The sequence below is a fragment of the Geospiza fortis genome, unplaced genomic scaffold, assembly GCF_000277835.1.
Source record: "Geospiza fortis unplaced genomic scaffold, GeoFor_1.0 scaffold412, whole genome shotgun sequence".
NCBI lineage: Eukaryota > Metazoa > Chordata > Aves > Passeriformes > Thraupidae > Geospiza > Geospiza fortis.
The window spans coordinates 462,566-489,281 of NW_005054504.1; the positions used below are offsets into that span (position 1 = coordinate 462,566).

General features: G+C 51.9%; 1 protein-coding gene across 3 annotated transcripts; it reads right to left on the reverse strand.

Moving 5' to 3' along the window:
* Nucleotides 1-365: 365 nt before the first annotated feature.
* On the reverse strand, nt 366-26,129 carry LOC102042322 (H(+)/Cl(-) exchange transporter 5). Of its 3 annotated transcripts, XM_014310263.2 has the most exons (13): nt 26,073-26,129; nt 16,745-16,894; nt 11,058-11,209; nt 9,921-10,020; nt 8,403-8,587; nt 7,814-7,936; nt 7,173-7,379; nt 6,808-6,888; nt 5,051-5,593; nt 4,266-4,452; nt 2,748-3,146; nt 1,034-1,250; nt 437-734 (listed from the first exon to the last, which is right to left on the reverse strand). In XM_014310263.2, exons 2-13 carry the CDS (start codon nt 16,875-16,877, stop codon nt 644-646), a joined length of 2,418 nt encoding a protein of 805 aa, XP_014165738.1. In that variant the 5' UTR covers nt 16,878-16,894; nt 26,073-26,129; the 3' UTR covers nt 437-643. The 3 variants fall into 3 exon arrangements, with proteins under 3 accessions (XP_030919283.1, XP_030919284.1, XP_014165738.1); XM_031063423.1 differs by lacking the exon at nt 26,073-26,129 and having other exon boundaries at nt 366-734; nt 16,745-16,899; XM_031063424.1 differs by lacking the exons at nt 16,745-16,894; nt 26,073-26,129 and adding an exon at nt 13,987-14,124 and having other exon boundaries at nt 366-734.
* Nucleotides 26,130-26,716: the final 587 nt, after the last annotated feature.

Below are 26,716 nucleotides of genomic sequence, written 5' to 3' on the forward strand. Positions count from 1 at the left end.
ATATTCACTAATTAATCAAAACCAGCATCTTCCCAATCAGAAACTGGGCCCCATTTTAAGGAGATCTGATTGGGGGGGAGGGGGTTGGTTTGCTGGGTTTTTTTCCTTCTTTCAGCCAAGCAGCCTCAGCCATCTAAATTTTATTTTTCTCTCCCCTATTTTGGCTTCCCAAGGTTGTGATTTTTCCCAAGGGGACAACTGGGAATACACCACCCTGAGCCCAGCCCTGTCCCTTTGCCACCACCTGAATACTGTGTGCAAAACCATCCTGCTCCTTCCACGCCTCTGGAAGTGCACAAACACCTTGGCTTTTCCTCCCCACATTCGTAACAGCAGTTCCAACAAAAGAAGAGGAGGAAATACAATTCTCTAACATTTTGCTTTTACTCCTTCATGGAATCTTTCCAACGCAACTTCACAAAAGCAACGTAAATAAAGTCTCTTTTTTTTCTTCTAAAAAGAAGATCATGTTCCACAGATTCCGTAGTGCAATTCGTTATCTGGTAGAAAAAAAATATCTTCTTCAGCTCCATGGAGGAAAACGCTGGAAACAGTTCCATGGTCTCAATAAAAATAGGAAAGTCTACCCAGGATGGGCTAGAAAGTTCCAGGTATGGGGACACACAATCCCTACAGTCTGCCTCTAGTTGAAGAGGATGGAATCGGGGTCCTGGTTGGCCATTTGTGCAATGTGCTTTAGTACATCCTTTTTGGTAATGATCCCCAGCAGCTTCCTGGAAAATGAAAAAACACTTTTAACGCACCCACACTGCCAGAAGGGGCCCTGGCAGGGCCACTTGAGCCCCTTGCAGGTGCTGAAGAGTCTTTTGGGATTCAAAGTGACACCCCAGAGAAAGTACTGCACCCTTTGAGGGTGGTAAAACACTGACACAGGCTCCCAGAGCAGCTGCGACTGCCCCATCCCTGCAAGTGTCCTGGGCCAGGTTGGACAGGTCTTGGAGCTGGGCTGGATCCCAGTCCCCTTTGTCCTGGGAGCAGAGGGGGTTCTGGCCCCAGGCCCCAGGGCTCCTACCCGTTGTGAGTGACCAGGCACTGGCGCAATCCCAGCTTGCGGAAAATGTCCACCACGATCTCCATGGGCGTCTCGTCTGTCACCGTGAAGGGACTGAGGTCCAGGATGCTCCTGAGCTTCAGCACAGACGGGGAGCTCGGAGGCAGGGGGGGACAGTAGTCCGTGAAACAAATAATTGAGGTGCTCACGATCCCATCCTGCTTCTTCCGGGCGTTTTCTGCAAAGAGAAATATTTGAATCAGTATCAGCACTCTTTTCCTTTCCCAAACAGAAGAGCATTCCCGTTCCTCAGCTCACATTTAATGGCCTTAGAAGTCCTTTCCTTCCCTTTGCCAGAGCTGTTCCCACCCAAGGAGGGTGTGATGGGTTTCCAGCCTTTCTTCTAAGTGAACCATGGAATCATTAAGGTTGGATAAGATCCTTAAGACCATCAAGGTTAACTGTCAACCAGCACCACCACCACGGTCACCACTAACCCATGTCCTCAAGTGCCACACATTTTTTTGAACACTTCCAGGGATGGTGACTCCAGGGCAGCCTCTGCCAGGACTGGGCAACCCTTTCCATGAAAATACTTTCCCCAATATCCAACCTAAACCTCACCTGGGCACAACTTCAGGTCTTGTCCTGTCATTCACTACCTGGGAGAACCTCCAAGATCTCCAAATTTCCACTGCAGGATCAGCACATCAGCTTTGCCCAAAGCCAAGGCTGGTGCATCTCATTGTACTCTGGCCAGGTAAATACAAGCTCTGGAGACCTTTTAATTCCCCAGTTTTTAGAGGAGGTAAATAAAATGCTTTGTACTTTTATGAGTCACTGATTTGGGTCCCATGCAGAGCAGTTAAAGGACGATTTTTAAGCACTCAACGACTGGCACCGGCTCTATGGACGTCATGAGGGTCAGGAATGGAAAACAAGTCAAGTACTGGCCATCCCCCAGACCGTCACAGCAGTGCACACACAGGTACTGAGGGTACCTGCCACACTGCAATCTGACATCAGCCTTCCAAGGCCTCCTGGGAAGGGCCAGGTTCGGCAGCCCAAACACCAGGCTGGATATTCAGAATACTTCAGAATATTTGGAATATTTGATCATGAAAACCCAAATCCCATCCTGTGCATCACTGTGCACAGCTTGGGGACAGGACCACTGTTAATGAATCCCTGGAGATTCCAAGGAACCCAAGTGCAGAAACTCATGCTGGTACCACAGAAGGCAGGCAATGCACATAATATCCTGATGCACTTGTTCCCCTATTTTATTCCATATCGTCCCAGGCAAGCAGTGACAGGGCAAGAGGACACAGCCTCAGACTGTGCCAGGGGAGGTTCAGGTTGGACATTAGCAGGAATTCCTTCCCAAGAAAGCTTGCTAACATTGGAAGAGGCTGTCCAGGGAGCTTGAGTCCCTATCCCTGGAGGTGTCCAGGGAAGGCCTGGATGTGGCACTCTGTGCTCTGGGCTGGGGACAAGGTGGGGATCGGACACGAGTTGGACTCAATGATCCTGGAGGGCTTTTCCAACGTAAATGATGCTGTGATCCTGTGACAAGCCACCCTGTCCTTCCCATCCAAGGCAAGCAGAGCCCACCCACACTGCTCAGGGATGCACCAGCGGGCCCAGCCACCAGCACCAGGAGTGTGTGACCTCTCCAGGTCAGTGACAGTGGCATTAATGACAGCACCTTCACCCGGGCAGTGCCACCCCTCACCGATGGAAATGATGAGGTCTCTCCTGAGGACAAACCCCACCAGGCGCTGGGATGCCCGGGACACCACCACGGGGTAGCCGCTGTAGGTGGTGCTGGTGACGATGGTCTCCACGTCCTCCACGGTCATGGTGTCCTGCGTGATGACCGTCAGCGGAGGGTCGCTCTTGCGCGGCCGCATCACGTCCATGGCCCGTGTCTTGTGCGAGAACTCCTCCTTGGCCTCCAGGAAGGGGTACCCGTTCAGGCGGATGTGGGCGTCGTAGATCCCCTCGCGGCCGATGGCGTCGGCCACCCACTTGCTGGTCATGGCTGCTGCCATCAGGGGCACGATGTACTCCAGCCCCCCGGTGAGCTCGAACATGATGACCACCAGCGACACGGTCATCCGGGTCACCCCCCCTGCCAACACAGCACGGCTCAGTCACCCTGGCACTGGGTCACACCAGCCCCGCCTCTAGAGAAGGGTGGTGCCAGCACGGCTGGACTGCCCCGCTCAGCAGCACCAAACACAATCAGAACAGCACTAAAGCCTCTGTCCTGCCACAGCACCACGTCCTGACATGGAGCTCAGGTCTCTGCAGGGTTTTGTCTTGGCATGCTTGAATTACACGTTTGAGATTCAAGTCCCAAAACTACTCCCAAATATTTTACAGGAGTTTTGTTCCAATATCCATTCCCCAAAGGGGCACAGACCCTTCAGTGCTGCCCAGCAGTAAACAGAAACATTAATGAAGTTGAAGTATATTTATCTTCCATCAATTACATGCAAACAATCCCACAAGGGTCTGGGTTTGAAGGAACCTTGAAGTCTATCTCATTCCAACCCCTGTCACGGGCAAGGATACCTCCCACTAGATTGGGCTGCTCAAACAAGGTGTATCCTCTCTAAAAAGGCCAAAGATGGGGTTTGGTGGCATGTTTTTAGAGGAGAGTTTGTCCTGATAAAGTAGTCCACTAGGACTCCTGTACTATTCCACGGATGAGGGGACTGGGAATTGTGAAAGTGAAGTTCAGTCACATGCACCCAGTCTCTCCAAGTCAGCCAAGAGGAAGAAGCGTTACCGAAAAACAGAGCACTTAAAAGCAGAATTGCATCACGAGATTTAAGGCCAGAACAGGAAGTAAAATGAATTAAAACCCCACAGGAAAATTCAAGTCCCTGGGCAGCCTCAACTGTTCTGGCCCCAACTCAGGAGCTCCCCACTGCAGCTGCTGTGCCCAGCACTGGGCTGGAGATGGCAAAACAACACCACCAGGGTGAGAAACACATGGCATGCTCTATTACAGTTTCCTGGGATTCCTGAGGTGACACCAGCTCTGATGGTCAGTCACAACCACAGCTCTTCAGCCAGGGAATCACTACAGGGTGGACGGAGATCGTCTTTAAGGTCCCTCCCAGCCCAAACCATTCTGTGGTTCAATGATTAAGGCAGGGATAACCTCTAAGATCAGGGAGTCCAACCATTCCCCCACCACAGCCCCTCTCCCCACGGCCACCACGGCCCAGCCCCAGCTTACCCAGACAGGCGGCGGCGCCCACCATGGCGTAGAGGCCGGGGGTGATGCAGTCGGCGCCCGGGCTGCACCAGCCGCTGAAGATGGCCCAGTCATGGTGGTAGAAGGCCAGCTGCTCCACGGCCACCCCCAGCAGCCGGCCCGCGATGGCCCCCACGGCCATGCTGGGGATGAAGAGCCCCGAGGGCACCTGTGGGAACACGGGGCAGTGAGCAGCAGAGCCCAGGGACTGCACAGAGGAGTGGTGGAACCTCAAACCAGAGTGAGGCAGAGGCTTTGCTGGAGCTGAGCTGGAAGGGACATTTGAAAAGTCATCTAGTCCAACCCCCCTGCAATGAGCAGGGACATAAAAACTGTCCATCAGCTCACACCTGGGAACTACACCTGCAGCTCCAGAGGCTGCACCAAACAACTTCCAAACCCTCTGAGCAAGGAACAGCTCCAACTATACATTAACAAATTAAGACACTGATTGCTTTGCAATTAGCTCTTTCATCTAAATCACATATTTATCAAAAAAGCTTGAGGCAGAACAATTTAGGAGCATTCTGTGTCTGGAAAATGGGACGTGGAACCCTGAGGCACCAGTTTTGTGACTGCATTTGGTGCCCACAGTCAGACTGGAAGGTTTCTACTGCCCTCAGGTCCAAGCAGCAGGACAAACAACTGCAGTCTGTCCCCTTCTGACAGAGCTTGGGGGAACACATGTCTGGTTAGAGAGGAAATAAAACTTTAAGGGTCCTGAAGAGCACGGGAAGATCATGAGCTCCTTTCCAGGAAACCCTCACCTTCATGCCAAAGGTGAAGATTGTGATGAAGACCTTCATGATGAGGGCCAGTGCCAGCTGCCACATGGCCGTGTACACGCCGGGGCCAGCGGCGCGGTCGGGCAGATCGTCCCCCTTGGTGCTGTTGAAATCGTTCACGTACTCGCAGAGCTTGGACGAGTCCAAAATCCCACAGTCATTGAAGAGCTCCGAGATCAGCTCGCTGGTGCTCATCCTGGTGTACTCGTTGGGGAAGGCCAGGATGGCCGTGATGGCCGTCACCACGATCACCTCCAGAACGGGGTACTTGCCCAGACGCGTCGTCTTGCGCCGCCTGCACCAGGCAATGTTGCTGCGGATGAAGAAAGCTCCCCAGAGCCCACCAAATATTCCCAGCAGGATGAAGGGCACCAGCTCCAGCAGATGCCATGGCATGTGGAACTCCACGTAGAAGAGCACGAGGCGGCTGTTGCCGAAGGGGTTGATGGAGCGCAGGGTGAAGGCAGCCACCAGTGCGGCAAAGAAGGAACGCCAGAGGGTCTTCAGAGGGAAGTAGTAACTCACCTGAAGAGGAGAATGAAGCACATTTGGTCACTTGAACACTTAGCATGACCCCACTGCAGGGAGTAAAGCCAGGACAAAGATCCATGAGCACTGGCTCATTCCCTGCTCTCCAGCCAAGCACCCCAGGCTTGCTCTGGAGCTCCAGTTCAATGAGGACTTCAGTGAGTGGGATGGGCCCTGGCTTGCAGCACGTGCATGTGTCCTCTGTGATCCCTGGAGCGACTCACTTGGGTAATAAAACCTGTCACACATCAGCCATGAGCTGAATTGAGAGAATTCTGTGGCTCTGCAAGGTCCAAAGTACCAAACAGCAGTGCCTGCCATCACTGCCACCAACTATTGCTCAGCTGAGCAAATCCATCCCTGCCTTCCTCTGAAATCCATCCCAGCCCTCCTCTGAAATCCATTCTGGTACTCTCCTGAGCTAAACAGCAATGGTCCTTTCACATCCAGATCAACAGATTAAGGATTAGGTGGTCCTTGGGAAGAAAAGAGGATTGATAAACCAGAGAAGCTTGTTCCCACCTGTAGGTGTAGAAGAGATTACAAGTGACCTTGCCCCTGATAAATCACAGTAGTACTAATTACCAAAGAAGAAGAAGAACAGCCCTGCCCTTAATGGGCTGCAGCTGTGAGTAATAAAGATAAGTGTGATAAAACGGGTGGGTTGGCCAGTCAGGGAGAGCCTGGACGAAGAGGATCTTAAGGGAGAAGACCTTGCAGAGGTAGAGGAGCCCTGAGGAAGAAGGAACAAGGAAGAGAGCTGCTGCCAAAGATCTGCTGTGAGATCAGTCTGGGTCTGATAGACTCAGAGCCTGCTGTTGGAGCCTGCAGTCATAGCTGAAACAGGTAAAAGCCTGTGGTCAGAGGCAGCAAGGAAATACTTGCAGTCATCTTCCAGCAGGAAATAGCCAGCAGTCAGAGTCTGTCAGAGAAGCCAACAGCAGGAGTTTGCTGTAGTCACTCAGGATGGCTAAGCTATAAAGAATAATAAACTGGAACCCTTTTCATGTTGTTAAATGAGAGTCTGTGTCTTGGCTCATTTCTACCTCTAACAAGAGATCTGCTGCAACACCCAGGTACCCTGGGACACAGCTGTCAGGAGAATGGACAAGGGAAAATGGCCTCAGGCTGTGCCAGGGGAGGGTCAGGTTGGACATCAAGAGGAATTTCTCCACGGGCTGTGTTTCTAACTCACAGCATTCCAAGGTTACCTCCTCCAGGCTGAAGAGCACTCCTCCAATAGGAGCTCCAAAAGCCACAGACACACCGGCGGCAGCAGCTGCTGACAGCACCTGAGGGACAGACAGAGGCACTCAGACTCCTCAGCCCTCCCAACCACCCCCTTTTCTGGTTTGTCTTCACTTAAGTTTGTACAATGTTTATCTACAGCACAGTCAGCTAGGTCTGACCTGCTTTAAGGTAGCAGGGAAAAGGTGGAGTGAGCCAATTCCCTAAGAAGGAGCTCCAAAAAAATCAGTTATCATGACAGGACCATTTAACCCAAAACAGAACCACTTACCCTCAGCCCCAGAGCCCCAGGCCCAGCTGCCCTCCCCAGACTGGTGTCCCCACGCACCTCCCTGCGCTTGGCCTCGTTCTTGCGGTACTTGGTGAAGAGGTGGCACAGGATGTTCCCACAGCAGCAGGCCACGTGGACCAGGGGCCCCTCCTTGCCCAGGCTCAGCCCCGAGGACACGGCCAGCACCAGGGTGATGGTTTTGATGACCAGCGTCCACTTGCCCAGGTAGCCTCTAATGATGAAACCACTTAAGATAGTTTTGATCTGGAAGTCAAGCACACAAAGCTCTACAGGCTTTCATTCAAGCCCTGGTCAGAGCTCCTGATTTACTGGACGTTCCCAGTCCTGCCCTTTCCTACAGCTTACAAGAGTTCCCCTGAGCTATCAAAAGTGAGAGTCCACAAAAATATCTCTCCAGGCAAAGGCAGGAGCAGCTATCTGAGTCCTTCCCTGAGGGCCACTATCCCTGCTGGAGGAGCACCTGAGCAGTCCCTCCCGCAGCAATGCTGGAACATCTGATTTTCCAAGGGACTGCACGGAGACTTAATATTAGACATGTTTCAAACAGCTTGGAAAAACACCTATGTATGAAGCCATCACCTAAAGTGGAATCTATTATTCCATAACATGGATGTGTAAATTTTGGGTGGTGGATCCCTACCCCGCCTGAAAAACAACCCACTCTCATTCTCACTCACCTCTGGGATCCCTGAGCCACAGGCATAGGGAGCAAAGCCCTTCACCAGGAGCACAGCAAGGAGGGAGAACATCAAGGCCCAGATAACATACATTAAGTAGTTGAGGATATATGCAAAGGCCCCCTGAAACACAGAGGAAATAGGCAAAATCAGATGGTTTCAACTGAAACCACATCAGACCTGGGCACTGAAGCGAGCACAGGGAATCAGCAGGACACCACACAGAGTTATCAGCTAAAAATGGAGGGACCTGCCCTAAGTCTGAGGTTTCAAGGCCAGGTTCCATTTTCTGGGTTATCAACCATGGCATTCTCCCAGAACATTCATGGGCAAAATACCCTCTAACAGCACATCCTGGACACAGCAGTGGCACACTGCACCTGTAAATGTGGCAGTGTTTTGCCTCCCCACATCCTCTCCAAGGACAACACCCACATAACCTGTTTATTGACACCCCTTTAGGGCCCCAACAATAAACCACTGAACCACCCAGAGCTTGGACTCCTGGCATCCCCATCACCCCAGGGATGCTATACAGGCTGGGCAAACAGGGAATTCAGCACCAAAAGCAGTTCCAGGCACCCATCACCTCTCCATGGCCAAGGATCAGCTGGGACCAGCTCTTCCACTCAGGACACTTGTCCCTGTCGGTGAATGTGGTGTTGGATTTCCAGCAGCAGTGCTCATGGTTGAACCAGAACCCTGCCAAACACACTCCTTCCTTCAGATCTGTCATCCAGTGGGCAGAGATGTCAATCAGACCTGCTAAGGAACCTGGTTTAAAGGGAAAAAAACCAAAATAATTTAATGAGCAGACTCAAACACCTGAAGGTCACAGTCTGCCCCACCAATTTTGGACTCGCCTCCCAACACATAGAGCAGTGTGGTATTTCTGCCTACAACTCACTTTTATTCTATGGAGAGCTAAATGAGAGGATTTGCCTAGTTTTGAAAAATTGCAATATATTGAAAAGAGCAAGTCAGGAAACAGAGCGTGGCTGATGATGTTTCAAAGGTTGACTGTGTCCAAACCCTGCCCTGCATCACCAGCAATTAATTCTTCTCAATAACTGTTTGTTAAATACAGCACAGCAGTGGGAGGGCAGAGAGGGATGTCCCACATTCCTGGGGGACTCAGACAAAATGTGTCACCAGGATCCAGGAGCTGTACCAACAACAGCAACACTGTGACAGGAATAACTCTGAATTTGGAGAAAACATTTCCAACCCTAATTTAAAAAAAGAAAAATAAAGGAGGGGAAAGTTACAACTGTGCCAAGTAAAACAAGGCAAGTGGAGCCAGCACAGAACAGAAGTCAGGTTTTAAGAGGAATCTTCAAGTCACTTTTGTTAATAATTCCTCCAATCTCAGAACCCCCACAACAAGGCAGAGGCCAGGGACCTCTGATCCACAGAAACAAGTGGCAGCACAAGCTCCAGAGGCTGCAATAAACATGCAGCAAATCCCCCAGTTAATGACCAACTGGCCAGCAGCCTTCCTGGGTAAACATTAACACAAGATTTCACTCCATCCCTCGTGACAGATGCTTGCTGCTTCCTATCAGGAAGATTTGTATCCAAGTGATTTATTCCCGCTGCCCTGGGCCAAGGTTTGGTTCTAAGTAATATAAGAGGTCTCAGACAGCTGAATTCTGAAAGACACCTGATTTCCAAACACCTCTCCCTTTTCATATCAAAGTATAGACAGAAAAAACCCAAAAAATAAGAAACTTGCCGGCAGCCCCTAAAATTAACCCTTTCAGTACCCATGAGGAGCATTCAGCACAGACATTCCCAGTGTTTCAATCAGCTCTACTTTAATGAACGTTTTTTATTCATTTCAGAGTTCTATGCCAGCAGCAGACCCAGAGCAGTGTCCAGGACATCTCTCAGCCCCAGTTTTGTATTTTGGTTTTGCACAAACATAGGCTCAAAGCACTTAAAAAATAATTCCCTGTGAATTTACAAGGCAGCAGCAGAGTCCTTGGTGTCAGCACAAGCCCTTACTCCAAAATCCTGCTGCTCCAAGGACCTGCCAGGGCTTGGGGAGGAATGGATCCTGATGCTGCAGTGCAGGAATTAGTTTTACCTGGAGGTTTGCTCTCACCTGCCAACAAACCAATAAGGAGCATCAGCAGCCAGCCAGAGAAGGCGTCGCTCACGCTGTGCAGCAGGGCCCAGGTGGACTCTTTGCTTCTGTTGGTGATCTGGGAAAGGGTTTGCAGAAAAAAACAAAAACCTGTGAGGATTCTGATCCACTGTGGCGTAAATGCTCTAAAACTATTTGGTGACACTGTGACTCTGCTTTGAGGAGGGAAAGAAAAAGCACCTGACAGTGGCTGCTCCTACAGCTGCTGCAGCTCTGGGTGTGGGCAGGAGGATCAAGGATCATGGAATCCCAGAACGGGTTGAGTCAAAAGGGACCTTAAAGATCAGCCTGTACCACCCCCTGTCATGGGCAGGGACACCTTCCACTATCCCAAGCTCCATCCAACCTGGCCTGGAACACTTGCAAGGATGGGGCAGCCACAGCTTCTGTGGGCACCTGTGCCAGAGTCCGAACGATACGGACAGAGATTGGGGTCACAGATTTAATGCCAGCAGAGAGGAATGGTCCAGCTGGGAACTGGGCACTGGTGGCACTGGGAAGTGGGACTCAGCCCTGTCCCAGATGCCCAGGATGGCTGAGGCCTGTCAGTCTCACTGCTCTTGACAGGCAGACAAAGGGTGACAGAACAGCCATTGTGTGCCCAGCTGCCTCTCCCAAGAGAAACGTTCCAGCTCAGCATCCCTGTGACAAAGCAAGGCAGGAGCAGCCTGGGGACATGGGTGTTTCAGCTAAAGCCCCCCTTGCACTCTGAGCACATTCCTTTGATTGCAGAGTGCTGTAGTCCTGGGAAGGAATTCTGGAAGAATTGAACTCAGTCTTCTCAAACAAAAATATTCCCATAGAAAGAGCACCATTCACCAGTGCAAATGTGCGAGCAGTAAACCAGACTGGTTCTGCTCTCCAAACCCCCATTTGGATCAATCAAAGCCTTCAAAAGAGAAGCAGCAACCAAAAACCTGCGACATGTTGGATTTAGTGCTCCTTTTCCTCAAACTGAAGTCTCAGCTCCCACCCTAAGAGCAATCCCTCCATCCCAGGGGTCTCCAAGAAGAGCCCCCCTACCCCAGCAAGAGTCACACATGAATTGTCCTGCACTCAGAGCCAGCGAGGAGGAGGAGGAGGAGGAGTTTTTACCTCCCTGTGCCTGTCTCGATCCCTGGACTTCTCTCGCACCCAGTCTATGGTGTTAAAATCCTCGTAGGTGCCCACGCCAGGCAGAGGCTCCTCCAGGAAATCCATCATGGTGCTCGTGCCGTTCATCCCTCCTCCATTATATGAGGAGAAGCCTGGTGGGGGAGGAAGGGGGAAAATTGAGCATTTCTTAGTTTTTCCTCTTTTTATAAAAAACCAAAAGTCATTTAGGAGGAAAACCACAGATTTCAATGGAAATAAAGAGCTACTGAGGTGTTTCCTGAGCTGAATACCACGGGCACATGTTTCCAGGTGATCTGTGCCAGGGACACCCTCCCCAGGTTCAACAGATCACCTGGAGATGGGGTTGCTCTTAGAAATGACTGTTCAGAGCAAAGTAAATCACCATCAGCATCTAGATGGTGCCTTTTCCCCAAATCTAGGACTTGCCATAAGGATATTTTGCCATCTGAGGCAAGCAGATGGGAGAGGAGAAAAGGAATATTTAGGACTTCCAACAGAGCTGAAGGGTATCCCAGGCAGATCTGGCAAGGATGAGAGCAGGATGGGCAGGAAGGCATGATGGGAGCAGGGAAACAGGGAAAACAAAGCATCCAATGGGGCCTGGAAAGCAGAAAGTGGTACCAAATGGGGGCTTGGGAAAACACCAAACTGGAACTTGCAGCTTCCCTCAGGTGAGAACTCAGCCAAACAACTGGGCCTCCTGTCTAACCTGTTCCAGCCCATGGAAAACAATGCTTAGGTTGGGTGTACATTCCCCAAATTCTGGTTCTGGAAGACACTGAGTTTTTGCAGTCATTCAGAGGGGAAAACAGAAGAGCAAAAACCAAAATCCAGTCAAAACTGGAAGGTGGGGGGAAGAGGAGGATTAAAACTCCCAGACAGAAGGATAATGGTTGATACTTGAGCATATTTAGCTTGCAGATATCACGGGGGCAAAGGTGTCTCCAGATGGGGAAAATAAGGAATTCAAAGAGCTGCCCTCTGCCCCATCATCTGAAGCAGGAAGGGAAAAGAGCTGTGAAGTCTTCCCAAGCCCATCTCCCAGATTGCCACAGCTGCAGGAAAACAAGATGAGTCATGTACAGAACTGACAGCCACCACAAAATAACCCACTTAAAACAGCTCCTTGCTTCACCTGGGACAAAAACAAAAAGATGGAGCTCTGCAGAGCTCTTCCAAATGCTGAGTGCACAGGCTGTGAGACCCAACTGCACTGGGAGGGAAATGAGGCACATTTTCCGTGAGGAATCCCTGGTTTTAACAGCATTTTTGAGACCAGAAGCTTGGAAATGCAAAATTAGTATCAAGGCTTCCAGAGATTTCCCCACTGAAACATCCCTGCAGGAAACCCTAAATGCTTCTCTCTAAATCTGATGGATCAGAACCTCCTGGAATAAACCATCCTGACAACAACATGAGCAAGGAGAGAACATGGAACACTGAAGTGCCTGGAACTCCTCCTGCCACCTGGCTGGTGCTGCTCCAAGGACATGAGAGCCACGTGGCACAGGTATCCAGAGAACAAGCCGAGGCCCCATCCTGGTCACCTGAACAAGTCCCAGCTGCAGCCCAGAGCAGGAGCTGGGTTTGTTCCCACAGGAATGACCCCTCTCCCAGAAGCCCCCCTATCATCCCTGACTCTGTTCTGCAGACAGCAGGCTTCTCTGGCTATTCCCCTTTTTTTTTTTTTCCCCTATCTACTGAATCTTTTCTAAAGATAAAAGATACAGCTGTCCTCAAGAAAAGTATTCATGAAGGAGAGTTAACCAAGCTAATAGAACACCCTGAGAAGCATTTTCCACGAGAAGATGAGATCAGGCACATTCCATGCTCACTCTCCTGGAATGACTGCCCAGACCAGTGACTTTGAGCTGTCCTGCGAACACTCTCCCAGCCCAAAGCTTGCCCTGGAGCACCAGGAACCAGACCCCGAGGCACAAAGCAAGCACAGAGCTGCAGTGACAGAGGGGCTGCAAGTCCTGGTACCCCCAGCAAGACCCTGATGGCACCTGCAGGAGCCCTCAGGCACAGCCCCTGTGATCCCATCCACAGCCCCAGTGAGCCCAGGGGCAGATGGGATGGGCTGATCCCACTCCAGACCAAGCAGGTGCAGGTTGGAGCCTGATCCTGCTCTCCAGGATCCCCGCTCAGCCCAGCCTGCCCTCCTACAGCACCAGGATTTTTATTCCCAAAGGAGAATCCCGAGGTCTCCAGCCACAGACAATTGTTCATTTGACAGATGATACTGAGAAAACATCTTTATATTTTTTTTCAGGGGTAATCCAGAACTATGAAATGGCTGACAACCATAAATATTTATAAAGATCTTATTTCCTGCCTCAGCTTGCTGCAAATCAAGGATCCTAGGATTCCCAGATAGGAATAAAGGAGGAATCAGCTCCATGATGAGCCAAAACACATCCAAGATGATTGCACAGATCTCCCTGTTTGTAACATCCACATCTCCAAATCAGAGACAGTGAGTGAAAAGTGACCCTGTCACAGCTCATTTCAAACAGAGATTTCTCAACGTTCTGATCACTCCTCAGAAGGGGTTAATTAATGCTCCACTTCAGACCCTGCTGAGCTCAGGAAAACCAGGCTGCACCTGGTGAAGTTCCAGGCTGTGCCATGTGCCACCCCACGAAGCCACAGCGTTTGCTGCCTGTCCTGCCTGTGCCAAGGGGACAGCCACAGCACCTGGAGAGCTCCGTGGCTGCTTCCCTGCTCCAGCAAATCCCAGAAATGCGGGGGGTTCACAGGGACAGTGAACAAACAAGCATTACAGAGCAGAAATCCCACAGCCCACCCAGCCTGCTCCACCACCCTCCGCCTGGCTCTGCTGCCCCACGGCGCGCACGGACACAGGGACACATTCCCACGGCTCACATCTCCTTCTCCTCCTCACCCCGGCTCAGCCACTGCCCATCCCGCAGGAGCAGCTCCGGGGCTCTGTCCGTGCTGTGGCCGGGTGCAGGGGGACATTCCCGGGCCTCAGAGCGGCACTCCGTGCATCCTCCTCCTCCTCCTCCTCCAGGCTCCTCCTGGCGATCCCGCAGCGCTGCTGGGCGGCCGGGGACACTGTCACCGGGGGGACACCGTCACCAGGGCCAGCCCCTGCAACGGCCGGGGACACTGTCACCGGGGGGACACCGTCACCAGGGCCAGCCCCTGCAACGGCCGGGGACACTGTCACCGGGGGGACACCGTCACCAGGGCCAGCCCCTGCAACGGCCGGGGACACTGTCACCGGGGGGACACCGTCACCAGGGCCAGCCCCTGCAACGGCCGGGGACACTGTCACCGGGGGGACACCGTCACCAGGGCCAGCCCCTGCAACGGCCGGGGACACTGTCACCGGGGGGACACCGTCACCAGGGCCAGCCCCTGCAACGGCCGGGGACACTGTCACCGGGGGGACACCGTCACCAGGGCCAGCCCCTGCAACTGCCGGGGACACTGTCACCAGAGCCAGCCCTGCAGCCACCAGGGGACATCTCTGGACCCACTCCCGCAGCTCCAGCTCCTCCCTGCGCTGGGCCCCAGGGCTGGGGCAGCCCTGCAGGTGGGGTCTCACCTGAGCAGGGCAGAATCCCCCCTCCCCTGCTGCCCACGCTGCACGATCAGCCCAGGGCACAGGGGGTTTCCAGCATCATGGTCAGGGCAAGTTGAGCTTCTGATCCACCAACAGCCCCAAGTCCTTCTCCTCAGAGCTGCTCTCCATCCATTCCCCCCCCCCCGCCCGCCCTGCCATTATCCCAACCCAAGTGCCAGTTCTGCTTCACCCAACAGCCCAGCCCCAAGGATCCACCAAACCCAAACCTTAACCATGGAGGGACACCCAGACACGAGCACTCTGCTCACCACCTCCCACACGGGACACTCCCTGCTCTGCAGCCCTTTCCCAGAGCTCTGCCCCAAGTCACGATGCAGCACAGGAAAGCACATTTATCAACAGTCTCCTGACAGTGGTGGGTCAGTCACTGTGTACTGACAGACAAACCCCTTTCTTTTCCCACCCAGCTGACATTTTCCTTACTTAATAACTCCCGGGAACGCTCTTTGCTCCCTGTCTTTCCAGCAGGCAGGCACTGAATTTTCTTTTGTCCTCTGGGCACAGTCAGACTTCAAAAGCTCTCCCAACACACAGCAGCCTTTATCTCACCTTTATTCAGTGCACACAGAGCTCAAAGGGGCTGGTGATTAAGTTCCTCGGGCTCCAATTTGCTGGTGATAACTTGTCATTCAAGCATTGTCTGGGAGGCTGAAACTCTGCACACTCCCCACATTGACTTTGGTCTCCCTGATAAAAGCTCCCGGGTTCTGTGTGAGGTCAAGGAGGAAGGCGGGTGAAGAAAGCAGGGTAGATGAGCCAGCTCAAGGCTCCCACTTCAATTTTAATTTAATTTTTAATTTGAGATGGAGAATAACTCGCTGCTAAATCCTGTTTGTGCTTATAAGCACCAGGGAATCATTGAGGGTAAACTGGGCACTCAGACCTCTGATTATGGAGTCACAGACAGCTTTGAGTTGGAAGGGACTTAAAGTTCATCTCATTCCACCTCTGCCAGGGGAAGAGACACCTTCCACTGTCCCAGGCTGCTCCAAATCCCAGTGTCCAACCTGGCCTTGGACACTTCCAGGGATCCAGGGACAGCCACAGCCGCTCTGGGTACCCTGTGCCATGGCCTGCCCACCCCCACAGGGAACAATTTCTTCTTAACCTAACCTCAGTCTTCCCTCTCTTAGCTCAAACCAATCCCTGTCACCACCTGCCTCGATTCTTGCCTTTAAAACTCAAGGAGAAAAAACCTTTTAAAATGCCACCGAGAAAAGGAGACCTTCCACCACTGGAACACTTTTGAGTCTTCCTCTGAATGGAGGAGAGAACCTCGGCCACCCCCTCCCAGGCGGGCCCCCAGAGCTTCAGGTTTCACACTGGCACCCCAACATCTGCCAGCAAACATCTGAAGTCAGCAGGGGAAGTTCACAGGGAGAACTGAAACTGGCATTTGGGCAAGAAGCCCTTCCCCCTTTAAAGTTTCCTCTTTTACTTCAGTGTCACCCTCCCCTGAGGACCTGAGCACTTGTCAACAGAGAGAGCCAGGGGAAGCACCCCTTAGAGTTCAGCATATCCATGTGGATTCACCCCTTCTCCATGAATTTCACTGCTCTGACTCCAGGAGGAGGAGCAGATCCTCTGGCCAGACAAGGGGTGGCATGGGAAGCACCAAATCCTCTGTGCTGCCGCACAGAGAGATTCTCTCCACCACAGAAAACCTCCAAAATTACAGATAAGCAAGAAAGGAAGGGAGGGGACAGTCTGTGCTCATATCACAACCCTCAGGAATGGCTCAGTGCTGCAATTTCATGGCACTCACATCCCTCCCTCCTGCCACTGCCAGCTCTTCTCCACAGCAGCTACTTTGGAAAACTCCAGGAAGGATTCTCCTGAAGCCAGAGGATATGCTCCATGTCACAGCCCAGGAGCCACACAGACAGGGACACAATCCAACACGGAATCCTGCAAACTCTTCACCCTGGTGCCAGGAAACATCAGAGCCATCCTGGGCAGAGGCCAGCAGGACCCACACAGCAAATATTCCCATTAAATCCTATCCAAAGCCATCTGGAACAACAGAAAGAGGAGAGCTTGTGGGTGTTACCTCCCATCTCCCTGTCGAGTGGCGGGTCATCGTCGGCCATGGAGAAATCCATGGATGCTCCAGCTATTTCCAGCATATCCTCATCACTGGTGGCACTCTGGAAGCTCCCCCGACGAAAGCCCTTCTGATCCATGGCCAGAGCTTCCAAACCTGCCAGCAAAGGGAAGCTTTTTAGAGCACAAGCAGGAAAACTCATTTTCACACCCAACTGGACTGACACTTGACCCTGGAGACCCAGAGGCTGCACTGCTCTTCCCATGGGAAGGCTGGATGCAGTGATGTCACCTGAAGTTCAGGCTGGAATTCCAGTGTTAGCCAGGGCAAGAGCCACTCCATATATTATTATAATAATAATAATTATTCAATCATTATTAAATAATCTCCACATGTGCTCTCAACAGGTTTGCAACAATTTTTTTTTATTGGACCCCACCAATCTCAAGGAGCTGCCCATGCCACACCATGACAAGAGATCCATTGTCTTTCCTCCTCTTTTCCAGGACAGCAGAGGAAGTACAAAAGCACGAGCTCTGAAAACATAATAATAAACTAAATAGGGGGTGAAAAGTCAGATATGAGCCTCGAAAACAGCTCTTGCCACATGGAAATGGGAATCTTTGCATTTCCATGAGAAGACAGAACCACAGAATGGTTCCAGTTGGAAAGAACCTCCAAGACCATCGAATCCAAACTGCCAAACCCCCACCCTGTCCCCATCCCAGAGCACCGAGTGCCACCTCCAGGCCTTCCTTGGACACCTCCAGGGATGGCGACTCCAAACTTCCTTGGGCAGCCCCTTCCCATGTTAGCAAGCTTTCCTGTGAAGAAATTCCTCCTGGTGCCCAATCTGAACCTCCCCTGGCACAGCTTGAGGCTGTCCTGGTCCTACCGGCCGCACCGTTCTTGACCCAGGCCAGGTTGCCCGCCTGGACTCACTGCTGGCCATGTGCACTTTGCTCTTGCAAACACTGATTTTCTTCCAGAGAATTAAGAGAGAAACCAATTACATAGCTCAGGCCTGTTCCAGGAAGGGAAAACACCAGCCAGCACTTCCCAAGAGGCTGAGTTACACACTCTGCAGAAAACACTTCCTGTTACACAGAAGAGGCCATCACAGCACACACAAAAAGCCTTGGCAGCGCACAGGGTGCTCTCTGCTGAGCCTCACACAGTGGAACACCATGTTCCTTAACTTTTACACCATGTTTTCTCACTAAACAGACACAGAAGATCCTGGCAAGGGGGGAGACAAGGGGAGCTGGGTGCTTGGGAAGGCACACGAGCAGCTGCACACCCTGAGAGCACACAGACAGTGTGGTCCAGAGAGCCAAGGGCAGGAGAAACCCAGGAATTCAAAGTTATTTGCCAGCTTAACAATGAAAATAATTCAATGGCACTCAAGTGCTGTGATGCTCTTCCAGTAAACTGCTTCCAGGGAGCACAGAAGATCCAGCTCCCAGCCTGGGAGGCAGGAATGGCCCAGTCAGCCTGGCAGAGAATTAAGGGAACTGTGCTTGTGTGTCTCAGGGCTCGTTGCAGCATAACATGGTTTTACAGATACTTTCCAATAAGGCTCGGTGGGTGTAAATATGTGGGAAATGGGGCTAAAATATCTCTGTATTTATACAATCCCAGAATGGCTGGGGTGAGAGGGATCTTGAAGTCCATCCCACTCTACCCCTTGCCATGGGCAGGGACACCCTTCCACTGTCCCAGGCTGCTCCAAGCCCCATCCAACCCAGCCTTGGACACTTCCAGGGATCCAGGGGCAGCCACAGCTGCTCTGGGCACCCTCTGCCAGGGCCTGCCCACCCTCACAGGGAAGAATTTCTCCCTAATATTCTATCTAAAGCTCTCTGGTTTGCAGAGAAATCAGCAGTTCCTGCAGCACAGGCAGAGCAGCAGCACCTCCTGCTCCCCTCAATCCCTCCCTGAGCTGGTTCTCATTGACAGCTTTAAAACCCAAAAGCACAGCAGCAAACACAGCACCTTCCAGCCACAGCAGAGCCCAGAGAATGCTTGGCAGCACAAGAAGGACACACAGGAGGGTAATTCCCTGCTCACTTCTCCTGTCAGATCGAGACAAGACGTTTAAGACGCTTTTTCTTACCAAAACACTCCCTCTACAGATGCTTTCCCAGGCACAAGGAATAAAGTTAAATAAAAATTAGCCCATTTTCATGCTTATCTGGTTGTTCATTTACCCCAGTTCTCCATCGGGCAACAGCTGCCTCTTTGCACAGGCCCTGGCACTGCCAGAACCCCCGGAGCACTCGCACATACCCCAGGACTGCCAGTGTCCCCAGCGCCCATGTGACACCATCCTCCTCCTCCAGCTGCTGCCATCCAGCTCCTCTGCCCTTCTACTCCGTCCTGGTGCTCCCCGTGGCAGTCAGAGAAAGGGAAGCAGCAAAGCAGAACCCGGCAGGGTCCCCAGGCCACCGCCTGGAAGTGACTCAGTGACAGCGCTGGCAGCAGGAAGCCGGAGCCTTGCTGCCATTTCCAATCCAAAACCCAAGCATTCCAAGGTTTTCTCCTAGCTCCAGGCTGGGTGTCACCCAGATGGGCTCCCTCAGTCTCGCTGTACCACCATGGCAGCAGGGGACGGGACCGGCACTGCAGAACTCCAGCACCCCACACTCACAGCGGCCCTTCCAGCACACAGGCTGGAGGGTTTCCCGGTCACAGCATGGAAAAAGCTCCCATAGCATTTTTTCCTCCTTGTCAGAGGAGAGGCTCGACCCCAGCTCCAGCAGCACCACACGGAAATCACACCAGGAGCACCCTGCCAGCAGCAGGCAGCAGTCCCAAGGAGCCACTCCTGCTGTGGGAAGGAGCAGCTTACCACCTAGTGGCTGTTCACTGGGAAACCAAAACCTGCATCACGAGACTGGGGCTCCTTTAAAGATCAGCAAACCTAAGCTGAGCTTTGACAGCTCAGGGCTTTCCTTCCTTGCCAGCCCCACGTGGTTCTCAGGCACATCCCTTCCCCCAGGTACCAGACCACTGGTGTATAAACTAGGAAAAAACTGCAGAATAAGCCAATTTTAACTGAATATAACAAGAAAGGAGAAAAAAAAAGTAGCATTTGGCTGTTGGGTCAATGCTCCTGGTGCCTGGCTGGGAGCCAGCAGAGCCAGGCTTTCATAGTCCTAGAATGGCTTGGGTTGGAAGGGACCTTAAAGCTCATCCCACTTCTACCATGGGCAGGGACACCTTCCACTATTCCAGGTTGCTCCAAGCTCCATCCAACCTGGCCTTGGACACTTCCAGGGACAGGGAGTCCACAACGTCTCTGGGCAACATCATCACTCTACAGGCTTCCACCAACACTAAAAAATCCCCACATTTCCCATCCTAAACAGAGGAAGGGACTCCATGAGGGTGAAACTGCACTTATGTGTGAACTGAGAGAGCTGGTTTGGATTTTGCTGTATTCCAGCCCTCGAGACATGGAACCCTCTGCAGGAGGAGCTGAACTGAGAAGCCTGGTGCACAGTTGTGCTGCCAAATCAATACCCCAGGGAGGGGCCAGCCCTGTGTCCCCATGCTGTGACAAAAGAGGCAGTGATTTGCCTCAGGCAGTTCCCAAGACAATGTTATTTTCCAAGCCATACTCTCCTCCAATTCCCTGTGCTGTATGAAGCGACCACAAACGGTCCCACATTTGGTAGAGAGGAAACTACACCAAATTTCCAAGGGCCTGGAGTGACAGGACAAGGGGGAATGGTTTCACCCCTGCAGAGGACAGGGTTAGATACTGGGAAGGAATTCCTCCCTGTAACAGTGGAGTGGCCCTGGCACAAGCTGCCCAGAGAAGCTGTGGCAGCCCCATCCCTGGAATATTCAAGGCCAGGTTGAACAGGGCTTGGAGCACCCTGAGATTGTGGAAGGTGTCCCTGTCCATGCAATAGATGGTCTTCAAGGTCTCATCCAGCCCAACCCATTCCAGGATTCTCACAGCTCCATTCCCGGGGTGACGCAGAGGACGCCGGTGCTGCCCCAGCCTCGCGCCAGGGCAGGAGCAGGATCCTGGAGAAGCTGTCCCTGCTGTCCCAGGGGCACAGAGCTGGCCCTGGCACGAGGCTGACCTCCCCAGGCAGCCTCCTGCCCTTGGAGGCTGCTCCAGCACAGGCAAACACATCCCGGGAATGCTGCCTGTGCTGGCCAGGGCTGTCCAGCCACGCCAGCCCGAACAATAGGTTTGAGAGAAACTGGGAATTCTACCAACACAGGCTGAACACAAAGACTTGCATTGTTTTAGGGCTTGTTTGGGGCTCTTTTGCTGTTCTCTGACACACACCCTCACAGGCCCTGGGAGCCAATATTGCAGGCTCTGCTCTGACATCCCTCCAGCAAGGTAACGGGGCTGTCATACATCAGCAGTCACAGCAGAGAGCAGCACATGAATCCTGTGGCAGTTTGGGTTTCCCAGGCAGCCGGGCTCACAGGGTGTTGTGGGATTCGCTGCCATCCCGGGATGCACAGACACACAGAGCCCTCATCCTTCCATCCACACCAGGACCACCTCTTCTGGAACAATCCACCATTCCACAGAGCTCCGTCCCTCAGCCCAGGACACTGGAATACTCAAACAGAGGCAAACAGCAACACATCCATCCCAACACCATCCCAGCAACTGCTCCAGCAGCAGGTACAGACCGAGGTGAGTGCACAGATGTGCCTGAAGACACTGCCAGCCCTGTTCAGAATCAGCACCAGTCCTCCAAAAGCCAAAATAAACTCTGTTTAACACTAATCCAGCTGAGTTGGGAGCACTGGTACATCACAACTCAGAATCAAGAACACATCTTGATTACTTATTCACAGTTATCTGCCCCATCCATTAGTTTCACCACAAAACCTCTTTTTTTTCCTCCTAAACTTTCCATCTTTACCATTTTAGCTCTCACTCAAAAAGCCACAATCTCTGCTCAGCCACCTCTTCCCAGGAGTTTCCTCACAACTACTGCCAGCTTCCTTTCCTTTTTGCTTAATGTTCTGACTAAAAGCAGCTCAACATGAAAATGCCCAGGACCAAATTTACAGGTAGTTTGTGACCAGTTGAGGGGAGGTTGCTACTGGACTCTAAACTGTATTTTCCAGACGAAATCCAGTTGTTTACAGCAGTTTCCATACTCAAACACAATAACAGCTTCTTTGCCATTCCTAGCCTCTTTGGGAATCCAGGATGGTGTCACAGCTCCGTGTGGGAGGATCACCCTGTTTGCCCAGCATACTGTGAGAATTTATAAAATTAAAGGATTTTGGGAAAGCTGCAAAAGGCAGGCCTCAGAGACAGCAGAACTGTGATTAGAGTTAAGCAGTAGCTATGAGATAGGTCAGCAGAAAAATTATGTAAGAAGTAGAACAGTAAGGACAAATAGAACAATGGTTTGTGTATTAACATTTGTCTAGAATAATTGTTTAAGTTGCAGAAAAGTATATTTAGCAAGCTATTAGGAAGTTTTAAGTTTAATAATGGAGCTGTGGGTATTGTGTTTTAAGGCTTACAAACAGGTATTGTATTTGAAATAAGCAAGCATTGTTTTCATTGAAACCACGTGTGCTTATAGCGATTGGATAAAACTACTGTCAACTACTGCTTTTGTTTTGTGTGATTTGTCAAAAAACTTTTAAAGTAAGTTGTATCATTGAGTTACAACAACCAAGTTGCTGTAAACAAAGTTGTTGACAGCAGTTTCCATACTCAAACACAATAACAGCTTCTCTGCCATTCCTAGGCTCTTTGGGAATCCAGGACGGTGTCACAGCTCCGTGTGGGAGGATCCCCCTGTGTGGCTGGTAAGGGATGAGGAGCAGGTGCCCGTGGGCAGCCTGGCCCAGCACACCCTGCCCACGGCCCAGCACCGCTCACCCAGCCCCAAGTGTGACCCACACAGACCAGGGGGCAGCAGCCTGAGCTAACAGGGCTGGTCTGCACCGGGGAGCAGCTGGGACAGGGTCCCGAGGCTGCAGCCCCACAGATTCATCCCAGTGCACAGCAGAGTGTGAAAAGAGCCCCAGCACATCTGCCACAAAAGCAACTGGAAAATGGCCTGGGTGCAAATGAGATGTTAGTAGCTAGAATCATGGAATTCCAGAATGATTGTGGTGGGAAGTGACCTGAAAGTTCATCTCCTGCCATGGGCAGGGACACCTTCCACTATCCCAGGTTACTCCAAGCTCTGTCCAACCTGGCCTTGGACGCTTCCAGGGATGGGGCAGCCACAGCTTCTCTGTGCAATAAGAGAATTCTCTACTTCCCAAATAAGTAAGTTACTGGTTTGTGCATTTGTTCTGTAGTGTTTTGTAAGCTCATTTCCACTTTCCAGGTTATAAATGTCTCTGCTGAACTCACACACTGTCCATTCACCAGCACAGAGGATCTACACCTTTGGATCACATGCCTTACACTTATCCCATTCTTCCCATATCTGCTATGTTTAGTTATTCTCCTGGAATTCAAAAGGATAAAAGATCTGCTGTTACAGATCTAACAGAGAAAGCTGATGCCCAAAACTGTGCCAGACAGAAAAAAGCCAAATAACCACTGTTAAAATACCATCTCACCTCAAAAATCACCTCTTTTTTCCCATTTTTCTTTCTCCTTTAATTGTTTTAAGGACTACCACGGTTACAAAAGCAAAACTTCAACAGATATTTTCAATGATATTTTATAGTCCAGTTTAGTGTCACACTTGCATCGAGTCCCAGCCAGAAATCTGTCATTCCATGCTTTGTGAACACTGGATCTCTTCCAGCAGAACACTTTCCCCTTTTGGTGTTCTTTTCAGGAGACACTTCTCAGCACACCCCAAAATCCGAACAGCACCACATGGAACCAGGTCCAGACTCATGCAGATAGAACTAGGCTCTGCCTCTTGCTCAGCAAGGTACAAAACCCCACCATACCGAAATATGGGCTACAACAGGTTTAACAGGGGATTTTCAGGTGCATAGAGTAGACTGAACACCCAGCTTGCACAAAATCCTAGGAGAGAACAGGCTGGGAAAGCCTCCCTGAGGTGAGGGGAAGGGGAAGAGAGCCAGAGCCCAGGCTGGGGCTGCTGCTGAGCCCCCGGGGAGCCACGTGGCTGACCCGGAGCTGCTGCCAGCTGCAGTGGGAATTACACAGCGAGAGCTGAGCACACCAGGTACAATTCCAAGCCCTCCCTCTCCACAAAATCCATCCCAGCTGCTCAGCACACACCATGGAGATGATTTTATATGTTTTTATCAAACCACAGGATCTCATTCCACTCACAGGCACCTCCCTGACCTGAACTATAAACTCTCCTTCCTTGCCGATGGTTAAGAAACAAACAGAAGTTCCTGAAGAAGGAATGAATAAAGGCAGCCCTTTGGAAGTGCTGGATCACAGCCCAGCAGCTCTGAACCCCACTGCACTGAGGCAGAACAGGCTGGCACAATAGCACAGAGCCAGCGCAGCACTGGAGCCACTCTCCAGGCTCATTGAATTTCCAGGGATGGTTCCAACCTCCTCCCAAAGCAGGACACACATTCCAACCTCACCTTCCACCCGGCAACAGCACAAACTGGGACATTTTGGGTCCAAGTATTCCGGAGGAAAAGCCATGAAGAGGAAAAGGGACTATTAAGAAGAAAATCAGGGATATGATGGAAATATCCCGCCCCAAAACGCCACCAGTGGCTCTGTCAGACCAAAGTGCTCAGCTAGGCTTGCTCCTCTCCCCAAACTCCAGGGAGAATTACAGCATCCTTTTTCCAACTAAAACACATATCCATCCACAGAGAGCAAGGAATGGTGGCCTAAACTGCCAGAGCACAGGGGGGATATGTGGGATACAGGGGAGAAATTCTTCCCTGTGAGGGTGGGCAGGCCCTGGCACAGGTGCCCAGAGCAGCTGGGGCTGCCCCTGGATCCCTGGCAGTGCCCAAGGCCAGGTTGGACACTGGGGCTGGGAGCAGCCTGGAGCCCCTGTCCCTGGCAGGGGGTGGGACTGGATGGACTTTAAGATCCCTTCCAAACCAAAGCATTCCATGACCTATAAAACCAGGGCTCACAGTCCCTCACAAACACCTGCTGTGAGGCTGTGCTGCAGCACCAGGAGGGGGTTGTTATCCCAGAGGAAACAATTAAAGGCCTGATGCACAGAACCATTCCCACCCATGCTGTCACCTCTGCACTCACACCCAAATCCAAGCTGCTGGACAAACCTGCTGGATGAGTCCGTGACCAGACCATGGCAAGGTCAGTCAGTGCCAGCCCTCACCTGCCTGGGCAGCCTGGGGCTGCAGACATCCTGGCCAGCTCCCAGAACACCCAAGGGACGTGGGGTACTGTGTGGATGAACTCTGTGTGAACATGCTCCAGGTGAGAAATTTGGGGCCAACTTGCCTTCCTTTACTGGCAGCCACATCCAGCTGGAGACACAGCTGGTGCCACCTTGCACAACAAGGAGGGAAGAAGAAAATGAGGGACTGTGACAGAGGGAAAGAAATTATCTGGGATTTTGGGACAGGGGCGGTGAAGGTACATGCAAGGTACAGGAGCACAAATTCAAATCTCAAAAGATATTTTGGTGCAGCCAAGTGTGAGGTCACACTCCCCAGCCCATTCCCTGCCCGTGCACAGGGTGGGGGCCATTCCCAAGGGGGCAGCTCAGCACAGCCAGAGGATGATTTGGCTGCTGCATCCCAAAGAAGTAAAAACAATTTTGTATTCTACACAAGCACCACCCATGCAGCCGTGAAAACAAAAGCAATCCTGGTTTTCAGTCCTTGTGGGAATAACGGGAGTCAGAAGAGCAGTAGTGTCTGCCAGCCATGTCCCCACAGCCTCCCAGGGGCTCCCAGTCCTGTCCCATGGACTCCTGAGCCTGGAACAGAACCACCAATGCCTGGAAAACTCCAAAGTGTGCATTCCATAAACACCTGCTCTGAACAGATGCAAAAAGTTGAATCATTCATTTCATTCTGGCTGCAAAAACTTGAGGAACAAGATCCAAAATTAAGGAAGGCTGTAAAGCCTGGACAAGGCAAAGCTCGCAGCACCCAGAGGCTGGGAACACAGAGTATCACAGGATTCCCAAATTCCAGCTGCTCTGTTTCTCACCCTCTCTATTCTTGGAGGTTTCTCCAGACATGAGTCCTCCATGAGCACCCAAAGAGACCCAGAGGGACACCAGCTCCACTCCGTGCACTGCAGCAGGGACAGACAGGAGGGAATCCCATCCCTGTGCTGTCCCACCCCATTCTCTGCCCCCAGCACCGGCATTCCCCACGGAGAGGTCAGCAACCATTCCAGAGGGTCATTTATCCATCCAACAAGCTGTGTCAGTACCTTCTGCCAAGGATCAGCTGATCCTGCCGTCACTCTGGCACCTCCTGAAGCTGCTGGTTGACAAAGAGGGTTTCAGGCAAGGAAGCCCGGCCAGGACACAGGGCCCACCCCAGGCTGAGCCTGCACCTGGCACAGGGGGGCTGCTGGCACTTCACACAGGGGGCTCACAGAGCCACAGAAGGGCTTGGGATGGGAGCGACCTCAAAGCCCATCTCCCACTCCCTGCCATGGCAGGGACACCTTCCACTATCCCAGGCTGCTCCAAGCCCCATCCAACCTGGTTTTGGACACTTCCAGGGATCCAGAGGCAGTCCCAGCTGCTCTGGGCACCCTGTGCCAGGGCCTCCCCATCCTCACAGGGAAGAATTTTTTCCTGATATCCCATCTAATCCTCTCCTCTGTCAGTGTGAAACCATTCCACCTTGTCCTATCAAACTATTCCCTTAAGCTGGAATCACTTGCCATCCAAATGGAGAGGGAGAGCCCAGCTGTTGGCCACAGGGCTGGATCTGCCTCTGGCAGACAACAGGCTTGCAATGGCATTGATGTGTCAGATTTTATTTCCAAGCCAACACAAAATCCCCAGAGCTTTCTCTGAGCAGAGCTGACAGCATCAACCTGCCCCTCTCTTGCCAGGCCTGGGT

Excerpts from the sequence above, each read along its gene's own strand:
- LOC102042322 (XM_031063423.1), bottom strand. The coding sequence starts at position 16,877 with ATGGATCAGAAGGGCTTTCGTCGGGGGAGCTTCCAGAGTGCCACCAGT. Across the intron at positions 4,453-5,050 it reads TCTTCACCTTTGGCATGAAG|GTGCCCTCGGGGCTCTTCAT; the intron begins GTGAGGGTTTCC and ends GTGTTCCCACAG. Across the intron at positions 1,251-2,747 it reads AGACCTCATCATTTCCATCG|AAAACGCCCGGAAGAAGCAG; the intron begins GTGAGGGGTGGC and ends TTCTCTTTGCAG.